The sequence below is a fragment of the Herpailurus yagouaroundi genome, unplaced genomic scaffold (assembly GCF_014898765.1).
Source record: "Herpailurus yagouaroundi ecotype Mexico unplaced genomic scaffold, PumYag 159, whole genome shotgun sequence".
Taxonomy (NCBI): Eukaryota; Metazoa; Chordata; class Mammalia; order Carnivora; family Felidae; genus Herpailurus; species Herpailurus yagouaroundi.
Window position 1 is genome coordinate 32,714,041 of NW_024412400.1, and position 12,591 is coordinate 32,726,631.

Genomic DNA, 12,591 nt, shown 5'->3' on the forward strand with positions numbered 1-12,591 from the left:
TTTTTTTATCTTTATTTTTGACAGAGTGCACGTGGGAAGGAACAGAGAGGGAGACACAGAATCCGAACCAGGCTCCTCTCTCTGAGCTGTCAGCACAGAGCCTGACACAGAGCTCGAACTCACAAACTGTGAGATCATGACCTGAGCCGAAGTTGGACACTTAACCTACTGAGTCACCCAGGTGCCCCGCAAGGAAAGGAGATTTTAAGATAGAAATTTGAGTACAGTAGCTGGAGATGAAATGCCACCGAGTTGAGACAACTAAATAATAAAATGATTAGATTACAAAAATTAGAAGAACTACTGCAGATGTTAAACAAGAAAGGAAAAAAATAAGAGGCTAGAGTGACCAGGGAAGACTTGTTTCTAAAAGGCAAAATTTGGACTGGCCCTTCTTAAAAAATGAGCAGTGTTTAGAAAGTTGGAGCAGAGGAAACTCATGAGTATAAGACTTAGACCTGTACATGTAGGGAGTGAGGTCAGGGAGGGCACTGGACTGATCACAGCAGTATGTGTGTTAAGGAGTCAAGTACTGATAGGGGCTAGATGAGGTAGGGTCTGGAGAGCCAAGCAAAAGAGTTGAGATTCAGTGAGGTAGCCAGGAAAAAAAAAATCACTGTAGGTTCTTAAGTGGGGAAAGCTTAAGGGAAATTTTTGTTTTGTTTTGAATCTTTTAAAGACAGCCTAAGTGGCAGTGGTATAATATAGACGGATTTTAAGGGAGAAGGGTTAGGATTTAAGGGGTCTAGTTAGGATGCTGTTGCAATATTCTAGATAGGAATTCACAATAACCTGATCCAGAATCACAAAGGTAAAATGGAATTGGAGAAGAAAGGAAAAATCAGAAATATTTCAAAGACAAGAACAGTAAGATTGATGACCAAATGGAAGTATAACAGCAAAAAGGATAATTGAGAGTATTCCCTGGTTTCTAGTTTGGGGAACTGGAGAAATGGTGGTATCGCAAACAAAAATGAGGAGGTTAGGGAAGGAAAATCTATGTGGGAGATGAAGACTATTCAATTTGGGATTATTGAAGCTGAAGTCACAACATGATAAAAGTTGGAAGAAAAAACGAGTACCTGGGTGGCTCAGTTGGTTAAGCGTCTGGCTCTTCACTTTGGTTTGGGTCATGATCTCACAATTCATGAGTTCGAGCCCCACGTTGGTCTCTGTGCTGGCAGTGTGGAGCCTGCTTGGGATTCTCTCTCCCTCCCTCTCTCTCTCTGCCCCTCCCCCACTTGTGTGTGCTCTCTCTCTCTCTCAAAATAAATTTTTTTTAAATTTTTTTTCAACGTTTTTTATTTATTTTGGGGACAGAGAGAGGCAGAGCATGAACAGGGGAGGGGCAGAGAGAGAGGGAGACACAGAATCGGAAACAGGCTCCAGGCTCTGAGCCATCAGCCCAGAGCCTGACGCGGGGCTCGAACTCATGGACCGCGAGATCGTGACCTGGCTGAAGTCGGACGCTTAACCGACTGCGCCACCCAGGCGCCCCTCTCTCAAAATAAATTTTAAAAAAAGTTGGAAGAAAAGAACATCATATTGGCTTGATAGCAATATGCAGGAATGACTGCAGGTAGGAGGTCCAGGCTAGGAAAGTGAAAAACTTGGATGTACAGGTGGTGTTTTTTAAAATTACTTCTTCCAACTGAAGATGGTGTTGTTTAGAAGAGAAAAGAGTAAAGAGGAATGAAACAGTTGGCTACCCAGATGGTGTCAAAGAACAAAATAGGATTTGATTTCTAGACCATGGTTTAAGATCCTGGAACTGGTGAGTTTTTGGCAAGGACAGGGAGTATGTTATAAGGACAAAAAAATAAAAAGGTTTCCTTTTTTTTTTTTTTAGAAGGGAGAAATCATTGGGAAGGAAATAGGAAATTGTTCTTAGAAAAAGAGAGAGAGAATGAACAGAAAAGAGAACTGAGTGAACAGATACAAGTCTTGAAGAAAGAAACAATGTAGAAGATACCTAGTGTTTTAAGAGAGTTAATTATAGGTAAAAGGAAACTGAATTCTTGTCAACATTTATTGAGGATTCATGATGTGCCTGCACTGTGCCAAATTTTTTATATGCATTATCTCATTTAATCCTTACAACAAGCTTTTTTCCTACTCAACAAAATGTCATGGACATCTTTCAGTGTCAATAAAGATCTGTCTTGTTTTTAATGGATGTATAGCATAGTATTTTAATTTATGAAGGGACATTGGGGTAAGCTACAATGAACCCTCCTATTCATACATTTTTTTCCATAATTTTTTGTATGCTCTTTTTCTAAAATAGCAGAACATTTTGTTTTAGTTTATAATCTAATTTTTTGAACAATATTGTGATTCAAAAATAAAAATACAAAAAAGTATACAGTAAAAATGTTTTCCTCCATTCTTGTTCCTTGTTCTACTCTAATAATTGTTAGTTTACTTTGTATCTTTCCATAATTTCTGTATGTTATATAAGCACATATAAAAATGTATTATTTTTCCTTTTTTTAAACACATAAGATAAAAAGCATCTTGTGGTCAATTCTTCAGGATAAAATCTTAGAAGTGATATTGCTGAGGGGTGCCTGGGTGGCTCAGTTGGTTAAGTGTCTAACTTTGACTCAGGTCGTGATCTCACAGTTCATGGGTTTGAGCCCCGTATTGGGCTCTACGCTGACAGCTCAGAGCCTGGAGCCTGCTTCATATTCTCTGTGTTCCTTTGTCTCTCTGCCCCTTTCCCCACTGGTCCTCTCTCAAAAATAAATAAATAAATAGTGAACAACAACAACAACAACAACAACAAAAAACCTTGAAGCTCCTTTAAAAAAAAAAGAAGTGATATTGCTGAGTTAAAGAGTAGTTTCAGTCAAAATCTTAAAACATATTAACCAATTGCTCATCAGAGATGTAATACACACCAACAATGCATGACTGTCACTAAATCCACTTATTTGTTTGTTTGTTTATTTATTTATTATTTTTTAAGTAGCCTCCACACCTAGCACGGAGCCCATCGTGGGGCTTGAACTCATAACCCCTAGATCAAGATCTGAGCTGAGGTCAAGAGTCAGATGTTTAACTGACCAAGCCACCCAGGCACTCCCATTTTATTTATTTTCTAATTTTTGTCTATCTAAATATGTATGGGGAGCCCAGAATAAATGTTTAAAAGACAATAATTAGTAATATAGAGCTAAATGTGATATTATACAGAAGGGATTATTCAAAAAACATTGGACTTATCCATTTAAAATTTATAATAGACAAGGAACACAGTAGAAAGGAAAGATTTTATCTAAGTTGTTATTTACTTTTCTGTGTTTTTCTTATTGGATGAGTGGAGAAACACGTAGGAATGAAAAGATGGGAAAATATCAGTTGTTTGAGGTGTAAACATAAGCAACGGGGCTGCACGAGACAAAGAATAAGCAGAATGAGAAATAGCGGCAGACATAGAATAAAAGTGAAAAAAGTGCAGACGATTTCCTTGGGCCTCCTACATCTGATAAGGCACAGCCAGATCTTCTCTTCCTATTACTTTTTTTAAAAACTCCTGTTACAACCTCTACTTTCTATTATTAAATTGGTGTGTATGATTATAATAGAAATTAAAACTAAATTTCCACCGAATGAATATGTACATTTGTCTTTTTTTTTTCTTAAATAGAATTGCTTATCTGAAGAAATGGATACCTCTCCCTCCAAAAAACATCCAGTTAAAAAACGGGTGAAAATACATCCCAACACTGTGATGGTGAAATATACTTCTCATTATCCCCAGCCTGGGGATGATGGATATGAAGAAATCAATGAAGACTATGGAAATTTTATGGAAGAAAATCCAAAGAAAGGCCTACTGAGTGAAATGAAAAGAAAAGGAAGAACTTTCTTTGGAACCATGGATACTCGACCTCCACCAATGGAAGACCCAATGACGGATGATATTGGACAATTCCAGAGCTTTGCAGAAAAAAACATTTTTCAATCCAGAAAAATGTGGATAGTGCTGTTTGGATCTGCTTTGGCTCATGGATGTGTAGCTCTTATCACTAGGCTTGTTTCTGACCGTTCTAAAGTTCCATCTCTAGAACTGATTTTTATCCGTTCTGTCTTGCAGGTCTTGTCTGTGTTAGTTGTGTGTTACTACCAGGAGGCGCCCTTTGGACCCAGTGGATACAGATTACGACTCTTCTTTTATGGTGTATGCAACGTCATTTCTATCACCTGTGCTTATACATCATTTTCAATAGTTCCTCCCAGCAATGGGACCACTATGTGGAGAGCCACAACCACAGTCTTCAGTGCCATTCTGGCTTTTTTACTTGTGGATGAGAAAATGGCTTATGTTGACATGGCTACTGTTGTTTGCAGCATCTTAGGTGTTTGTCTTGTCATGATCCCCAACATTGTTGATGAAGACAATTCTTTGTTAAATGCCTGGAAAGAAGCCTTTGGGTATACTATGACTGTGATGGCTGGACTGACCACTGCTCTTTCCATGATAGTATACAGATCCATTAAAGAGAAGATTAGCATGTGGACTGCACTATTTACCTTTGGTTGGACTGGGACAATCTGGGGAATATCTACTATGTTTGTTCTTCAAGAACCCATCATCCCATTAGATGGAGAAACCTGGAGTTATCTCATTGCCATATGTGTCTGTTCTACTGCAGCATTCTTAGGAGTTTATTATGCCTTGGACAAATTCCATCCAGCTTTGGTCAGCACAGTGCAACACCTGGAGATTGTAGTAGCTATGGTCTTGCAGCTTCTAGTGTTACACATATTTCCTAGTGTCTATGATGTTTTTGGAGGGGTAATCATTATGATTAGTGTTTTTGTCCTTGCTGGTTATAAACTTTATTGGAGGAATTTAAGAAGGCAGGATTATCAGGAAATCCTAGACTCTCCCATCAAGTGAAGACTTGATTATTATTTTGTTAACATTCACTTATTCATAGGTACACTGCCATTTTAATGTTTACCTATAAATGTTTTGTGTTGTATAAGTGACAGAATGCTATATAATATATAATTAATATATGCAGATGTAGAAAATTCTAGTCTAATATATTCAAAAACAAATATTAATAAATATGTGAAACATCATGAACCCAGTGTCTTTACTGTTATTAACAAAAGGTAATTGTGGTAGGAGAATGTTAACTTTCATCACTAAAGAACATAAGACTTGAGGAAATGACCCCTTTTGAATGGAACGTCTGTTGTCCTAAAAAAAATGTTCATGCCCAATGTTCTACAAGTGTTCAACAAAAATCCTTCAATATTCAAAAATATTCATTTTTGAAAAGTACACAATAAGGTAAAATGCTTAATACCAAGCCCTGTTTTTGTCACCTATTTATATTAGAAAACTAGAGGTGAGGGGTGCCTGGGTGGCTCTGTTGGTTGAGTGTCTGACTTTGGCTCAGGTCATGATCTCATGGTTTGTGGGTTTGAGCCCCACATCAGACTCACCACTGTCAGCACAGAGTCTGCTTCAGATCTTCTGTCTCCCTCTCTCTGCCCTTCCCCTGCTTGAGATCTCTCAAAAATAAATATACATTTGGAAAAAAAAAACATTTAAAGAAAAAAGAAAACTAGGGGTGATTGGGTTGGGTAAGGAAGCTTGAGTTGAGGCAAGAGGGAACAAAGGAATAGTGTTGCTTTTTCAATGACCATAGTGGTTGTCCTACTTTCAAATAGGAAATTTGTCTTCTCTTTGCTAAGGCTACATTAAGTAATGCATACAAAAGGGAAGTAGGGAGAAGACTGGAATCTTGACAGCTCTACTTGGTCTATGCCTTTTTGTGCCTAATTGTGGGAGACGTAATGTGGGGGCAGGGTCTATTTATCCTCAGTTTTACACATCTTTTCCAAAACTGTCCTTGTTTTTGATTTTGTAGCAAGTACATATGTGAGCTGCCGTAAAGGTACTCTTTACTAAAGACAGTAACAGGAATCACAGTATAGCAGAAAATTGTTATAACATGGTAACTTGAAATTCTTTTCAGAGGGGCATACAAGTCTGTAAAAGCATATAAGCATACCAGTATAAAAGCATACAAGTCTGTAAAAGTATTAATTTGGGTCTAATTTGGGCAATTTTTACTAATTTAGCACAACAAATGTTAATATGGTTATTAAGATATTGTTATTGAGGTATCTTAGCTCCAAATTCACCCTTCTGTACTTTTCTCTGTGATGCAATGGCTCAGACCCTGCAAAGAATATTTTTCCTGTGCCAGCTGGTGTCTCACTAGGTCCCACCAATAAAAGCCATTGGAGGGAGACTGGAGGACAGAAGGGGAGAAAGGATTTCCACCTTTCTATTTGTTTGCAGTTTCTGTCATTGTTACCCAGCGGTAAGCAATAGTCCTTTGCTTCAGCAGCAGCAATTGATCTCAGCCTTGAGCTTCTTTTGGCACTCCTCCATCCCCAACCAGCTTCATCTTATCCCTCTCAGTGGTTGGAGGACCAGTTAAACAGCATCCTTTCAGGGAACTGAGCTACTGCTCAGCTGGGTCATTCCTCTGAGTGTCTGAGACCTTATAGTCCAGCCTTGACCCTTCTTTTTCAGTTGCCCTAATGGTCATAGCTGCTCTGTACAGTTATCCTTCTGGTCTACTGCAGCGCTCCCTTTTTGCTTTTTCAGTCCTTCAGTACCCAATATCAGATTCTCTCTGTTGTAATATCTTGTGATTTCTGTCTTCTTGACTAATAGGTCTCTAAACTTTCCTCAAAGGAACCCGCAGTCATTAATAGGGTCACTGTGCTTTTGGGAAAATGTTAATGTTCAGATTTTCAGGAATTACCAGACACCGGATCTCAATTATCTAAATTGAAGAAATTATCCAAATTGAAGCACAGAAGAAAAAAGATTTGAAAAAAAAAAAAAAAATGAACAAAGCCTAGAATGACTGGTACTAAGGACAAAGAAGTCTAGCATACATGTAAATGTCTCAGAAAAGAGAGGGAAAGGGGCAGAAAGAAATATTGGCCAAAAGTTTTCTAAATTTGATAAAAGGAAACAGCAACAACAAACAGCAATCCACAGATCTAGAGAAATAGGTGAACTCTAAGCTGCGTAAATACAAAGAAAACCAGCCACACCTAGAAACACAGTGCAAGTGCTGAAAAACCTAGAAACAAAACTTTAAAAGCAGCCAGGGTGGGGGTGGGTGGGGGGAAGACATACAGGAAAACAATGAAACTTACGGCTAGCTTTTCATCAGAAACAATGGAGGCCAGAAAACAACAGAATGAAATTTTAAAGTGCTGAAAACAAACAATCACAAACAAAAAAAACCCTTCGATGGCTTCCTATCACCTATAGAATCAAGTCCTTAATTTCTATAACCTGCTAGTGCTTACATCTCTAGTCATCTTCAGCTCCAGCAATATTGTGTAATACCTTTTTGATTGTGTAATACCTTTTTCAGTGCAGGCCCCTCTATGTGGAAAACCCTTCTCTTCTTTGCCTTCTTATTTGCCTGACTAGCCTGACCACACAACTCTCCCTGTGGCTTAATGCTCCCCTGTACGTATCTATAGCTGTATTAACTATATTAATAATAAATATATTTAAAACTCATTCTCTGACACTGGATTGAGCTCCTTTCAGTTTAAGACTGATCTTCAGATCTCTAGCACCTATGGTAGTGCCTACCACAGAGAGGACTCAATAAATTTTTGTTGAAGTTAATTCCCGTAAAGGCATAACAATACTCAGTCCAGATATTAAATTTAGTTACCAGGGTCCCCTAATTTCTATACTTCACAGTCAAGCTTGTGATTAGTTACTTCTTGTTGATTAGCAGGTAGGACTTTTTTTTCATTGTTGTTGTCCTAAACTGTCCTACCCAGCAGTGATGCTGAAGCAGATCATTGTCTCATCATTTCTAACTATAAGCTATCAAGTCTCCTGGGAAAAGTCTTGAGATATGGAGGCTTGATTTTCCCTTCTTTGTCTTCCCAAATCCTTTCCTTTGGGATTAATGAAGTGAGCTGCCTGCATGTTTTTATCCTAGACCTGCTATTGCTTACATTTCCAAAGCCCCATTTCCAGTCCAGAGGTCATATGTTTTGGCCCAAATTTTATTGTCATCTGATTCTGGCTAGTGCCTGGTCCACTCAGCACTAATTAGCAGGGGTGATTCCCGTTTTTGGTTTGAGTTCCGCTAAAAGAGAGGAAGAAGAAGCCATGCGCATGTTTATGTTTGGAAGTTGGGGAAAGAGAGTGTGTGAAAGGAAGTCTCTGGGACAACTCCCACCCCATGACAACATGTACTCCATTCCTTCTAAGTCACCATAATGCAATTTCATACATGATTTTTGCCTATCTACCCTTTTCCAATGCTTTTTTGTTTCATCATTATTTTTGTTTCATCTTTTTATTCAACTTTTTCTCCTTTTCATATTTTTTTGAACTTTTCTTTTTTTTTTTTTTTTTTAAGATGTCCTGGTAAGAATGGGTGATGAGGAAACTTGAAGAAGGACCACTAAAAGGAAAAAACAAAACAAAACAAACATGTTTATAGGGAACTAAAAGCCTTTTTAAAAAACTCTTTCTCTTACTTCTTCTATTGTTTAAATAGGTGACACACAGAACTCAAGACATACATATTCCCTTACACAATAAAATCTAAACTTATGACTTCAGCATATTTTTCTGGGTTTATTTTCCCTACTTAAGGCAGTGGTTAAGACAGAGCTACCTGATGGCAAGAACCACTTTACCTGTAGTATTTGTATTAACACCTCCAACCGCATCACATGTCAAATATGTAAGTAGATTTGAACTGAGCCACATTTTGCTAATAGTTTGTTGTATGATTTTGGAGAAACAGCTTTAACCTTTGAACAATCCTTTCTCCAGCTTAAAAATGAGTATAATAGTATCTCAATCCATAACTTTATAAGATGTATCAACAAATAAAACTATTGTGTTAGCTTGGGTTCCAATAACAAAATACCAACAACTAGAAGCTGAAGTCCCACATCAGGATGCCAGCATGGTCAATTACAGGGGAGAGCTGTCTTCCAGGCTTGCACATGGCCCCCTTGCCACTGTCCTTTCATGGTGGAGATAGCAAGCTCTCTGTTATCTCTTTCTATAGGAACACTAATCCTATAGGATTGGGTCCCCACTCTTATCATCTCAAAAAGTCTTAAGTACTTCCTTAAAGGCCCTATATTCAAATACAATCACATTGGAGGTTAGGGATTCAACATACAAATTTTGGGAGGGGATATAACTGCAACAGCCACTATAAAATATGCAAAGGTATTTAGACCCTTAGAATAAATTTAAAATTCACTTCCATTATTCATTTTGGATGCTAATAATGGGAAATAGACATAGAATAGCTGTTGTCAAGAGTTTCATGGTTTACTTGCTGGAGCCAACTTGAAGCCAGGAAGGGGTCAATAGGTGATTTGTGCTTGACCTTGTGATCCTAAATAATAGCAACCAAACCATACATATCAGCACTCAAATGAATAATTTTGAAGTTAAATGCAGAAAAGTGTGAACTCTTGGGAGTTACGGTCAGGGCCAGGATTAAAGAAGGGATAGGAAAATGTATTAATTTTTACTTAAACTATATTTACTTAACGATCTATCAAGTACTAGGCAGTGGAGAAAAACAATACTGACATGGTTCCTGACTTAATAGAGTTTACCTTCTAGGTACGGATACGGACAAGCTCTTTTAACAGCTTGCTTGGGTGGGGAAAATACCAGTGCTTCATGAAAGGTACCTAACACAGCAAGCTTCCTTGAGGAGGCAAGGAAGCGGAGCCACAGAGTTGGTTCGGGAGGAATAATGCCCGCTGAGGGCGAGGGGCTGTAGTACCGGCGTGGGGAGAACCAACTTATTGATGACCCGGCAGGTGGCTGGGGCTGGGTCCCCAAGAATGGGCACACCTGGCACCGAAGGTCATTGTCCTCCTCACAGAATGGCTACCACAGAGACTGGAAAGCTATCCACGCACCAGGGCACTTACAAGGCCCTCAGACTCAGCTTATTTCGGTTTATGGCCCAAATTAACCATACGTCTTCTATTTTTCTCTCAAGTCGTCATTTCAGGCCGTTTGGTTTGTTTTTCGTTTTTGCTCCCCGCCCTTAAAAATCTGCTGGCAAGACCCTCTTTCAGGTGCCGAAACCAGAAGGGAGTTCCCAGAACAGTTGGGGCTTAACTTGGGAAGCAATAATTTCTGCTATGGAGTCCCTAATGTGGCACTGAGGAAGAAAGGCCCAAAGTAATCAGCCAGAGCAACCGAAGAGGCAAAAGCGAAAAGAGTCAGGGTCAGGCCAAGCGCTTCCCAACCTCTCGCTGAGAGAGCGAGCTCTCCCCGCGGAGCTGCTTCAGCTAGCTCCACGCCCTACACACCGCTTGATTGACATGCGGACACGAGCAATCCGAGCGCGGCGCAGACAGCCCTCGCTTCAGGGATAGGAGGGAAGGGAGCGACTGAGCCTATCGGATTGTGCCGGGAGGGGGTTTCCTGCCCGCGCGGATCCGCCCGCCGCCTCCCGGCCAGTCGGTGCTGGAGCCCCGCCCGCTCGCCGCGCGCCTCCCGCCCCTCTCCTGAGAGCTACGCGGCGGCAGAGCGGAGGCCTCGTGCCGTAACGGCCATCGCGGCGGCCGCGGCGGCGTCCCGGTGCCCTCCTCAGGTGAGCTGGGGCCGCACGGACCCGGCAGAGGGAGGGTGAGACAGTCCTGCCGACAGGCAGACGGCAGACAGCGGTTCCTTCCCCCGTACGTCCACACAGCCTGTTACTCGCTGCGTCGCTTCCTCTTCTCCGGCGAAGTTAGCTCCCCGGGCGCCGTCTGCCGGCCCGGAGCTGAGCCGGAGGGGGCGGGGAGGCCGCTCGGCCGGGCCTGGGCGTTTGCACCGCGGCTCCGCGCGACCCTCTGGTCAGTGCCCCGGGTGGCGCAGCCCCAGGCCTCGCTCTGGCCGGCCGCTCTTGCGAGGCTGGGAGGTCGAGTGTACGGCGTGCGCGCTCCCCCGGTTCTTTTTCCTCCCTAAAAAGTCCTGTTGGCTGTTGTGGCGTAATCCGAGGCCGGGAAGGTAGGGACCTGGTAGAGGAGGGAAGGGGCACGCTCATCTCCAGCGCTAGAGAAGGGGAAGGACCCGCAACCTGTGTTGAGGGTGGACATCCTTGGGATGCGCCCTGTGTCCCTCCCCTCCCCCCCCGCCGTTTCCCTCGTTCTCGGGAAATCTGGGTTATTTTAACTGTGTGGTCCTGCTGTATATACGTACGTTTGCTTGTTGCTTGCGCTGTGAGCTTTTGACTTTAAGTGTAATATACCCGGTAAAAGAAAGAAATGTCAATAGTTGGTTTTGTACTGTTTTCTTAGGCGCTTTCATAAAAGTTAAATTTGCAGTTAGAAGCTTGGGAAGCTGGATTTTTTTTTAGGGCTGAGAACTGTAACATTATAGGAGCTAAAGTTAATGTCGAACGGATGAGCTGGTCACCTAAAAATAATTTTACCCGTTAGATTTGGTAAGAAACCGTAGGAGTTAGGAAAGAATGAAGTTGAGAATTTCTAATCCCATCTTGGATGGTGAGCGAAGAAGGTCACTGTCTGATCAAAACGGGTAAATGTTGCAAGAGGTATTCATTTTTAGAAGGCCTACTTTGGTAAATTTATGAAAAATCAACCATACAATTTGTTAAGCATTTGGAAAGCACTTTTTTTAGAATCTCAGTCTTCATCGAGGTCACAAAGTAAATGGAGAAATAAGCCAAGAAGGTTTTGTTTGTTTGATAATTGTCAGGAATGTTCAGTTCTTAAATAGGCACCCATTCACAGTTTGATAGTAACTCAAGAACTAAGCATTGGTTGTTTAATAGTAGTTTTATTCCATCTTGATCACAGACTCGAATTTTCTTTTTTGGGAAAATTGTGATCTGGAGGAAATAGTTATAATACCTGTAAACACTATTTGCAGAGTACTCAAGACTTAGCTGTCCTTGTTCACATATTACATTTTAAATTTCCACTTTATTTTTCTGCACATTATCTTTTAATCCAGGCTTCACCAGTGCTTTCAGGTCCATGTAAATAAAATTTCACACATACACAGAATGTTTTGTTAGATACCGAATGATACTTTATGCCTGTGGGTTTATTTTCTTTTGGACCTTTGAGAGCTTTCTTGCCAAAAAGCTCAAGGTAGATTTGATGTGATTATTGTTATAAATCACTTGTTGGAAAGGCCTGGGTGGCTCAGGTCACGCTATCACGGTTCATGAGTTCGAGCCCCACATCTGGCTCACTGCTGTCAGTGCAGAGCCTGCTTCTGATCCTCAGTCCCCCTCTCTTTCTCCTCTCTCTCTCTCTTTCTGTCAAAAAGAATAAATATTAAAAAATAAATACAGGATACAGTCCATTTTTTCCTATCGTAGTATCACAGTTTAACAAGTTTCACAATTTACTTACCTTTGTAATATGGAAAGATACCAAATGTTCTCTACCTACATCAGGAGATTAAATGATTATTTAGTTGCTAAGTAAAATTGGAGGAAACTCCGTGAAATCACTAAGCATTTAACAAATTCCTTGTAAGTACTTGGCTGTGCTGTTTTAGGA

At 40.7% G+C, this 12,591-nt stretch overlaps 2 protein-coding genes across 6 annotated transcripts in view; both read left to right on the forward strand.

Annotated features, from left to right (window-relative positions):
• SLC35G2 (solute carrier family 35 member G2) overlaps positions 1-5,101 on the forward strand; it is a 53,038-nt gene extending 47,937 nt beyond the window's left edge. For all 3 annotated transcript variants that reach the window (XM_040480259.1, XM_040480261.1, XM_040480260.1), the window contains exon 2: positions 3,653-5,101. In XM_040480259.1, the coding sequence (XP_040336193.1) occupies positions 3,671-4,909 (1,239 nt within the window). In that variant the 5' untranslated portion in view covers positions 3,653-3,670 and the 3' untranslated portion in view covers positions 4,910-5,101. The remainder of the gene's footprint in view (positions 1-3,652) is intronic.
• A 5,466-nt stretch (positions 5,102-10,567) lies between these two features.
• NCK1 (NCK adaptor protein 1) overlaps positions 10,568-12,591 on the forward strand; it is a 91,324-nt gene continuing 89,300 nt past the window's right edge. Inside the window, exon 1 of one of the 3 annotated variants that reach the window (XM_040480263.1) lies at positions 10,568-10,667. The gene's annotated coding sequence lies outside the window, so the exon portion shown is untranslated. Of the gene's footprint in view, positions 10,753-12,591 lie in introns of all 3 variants that reach the window. The other 2 variants (XM_040480262.1, XM_040480264.1) reach the window with 2 other exon arrangements.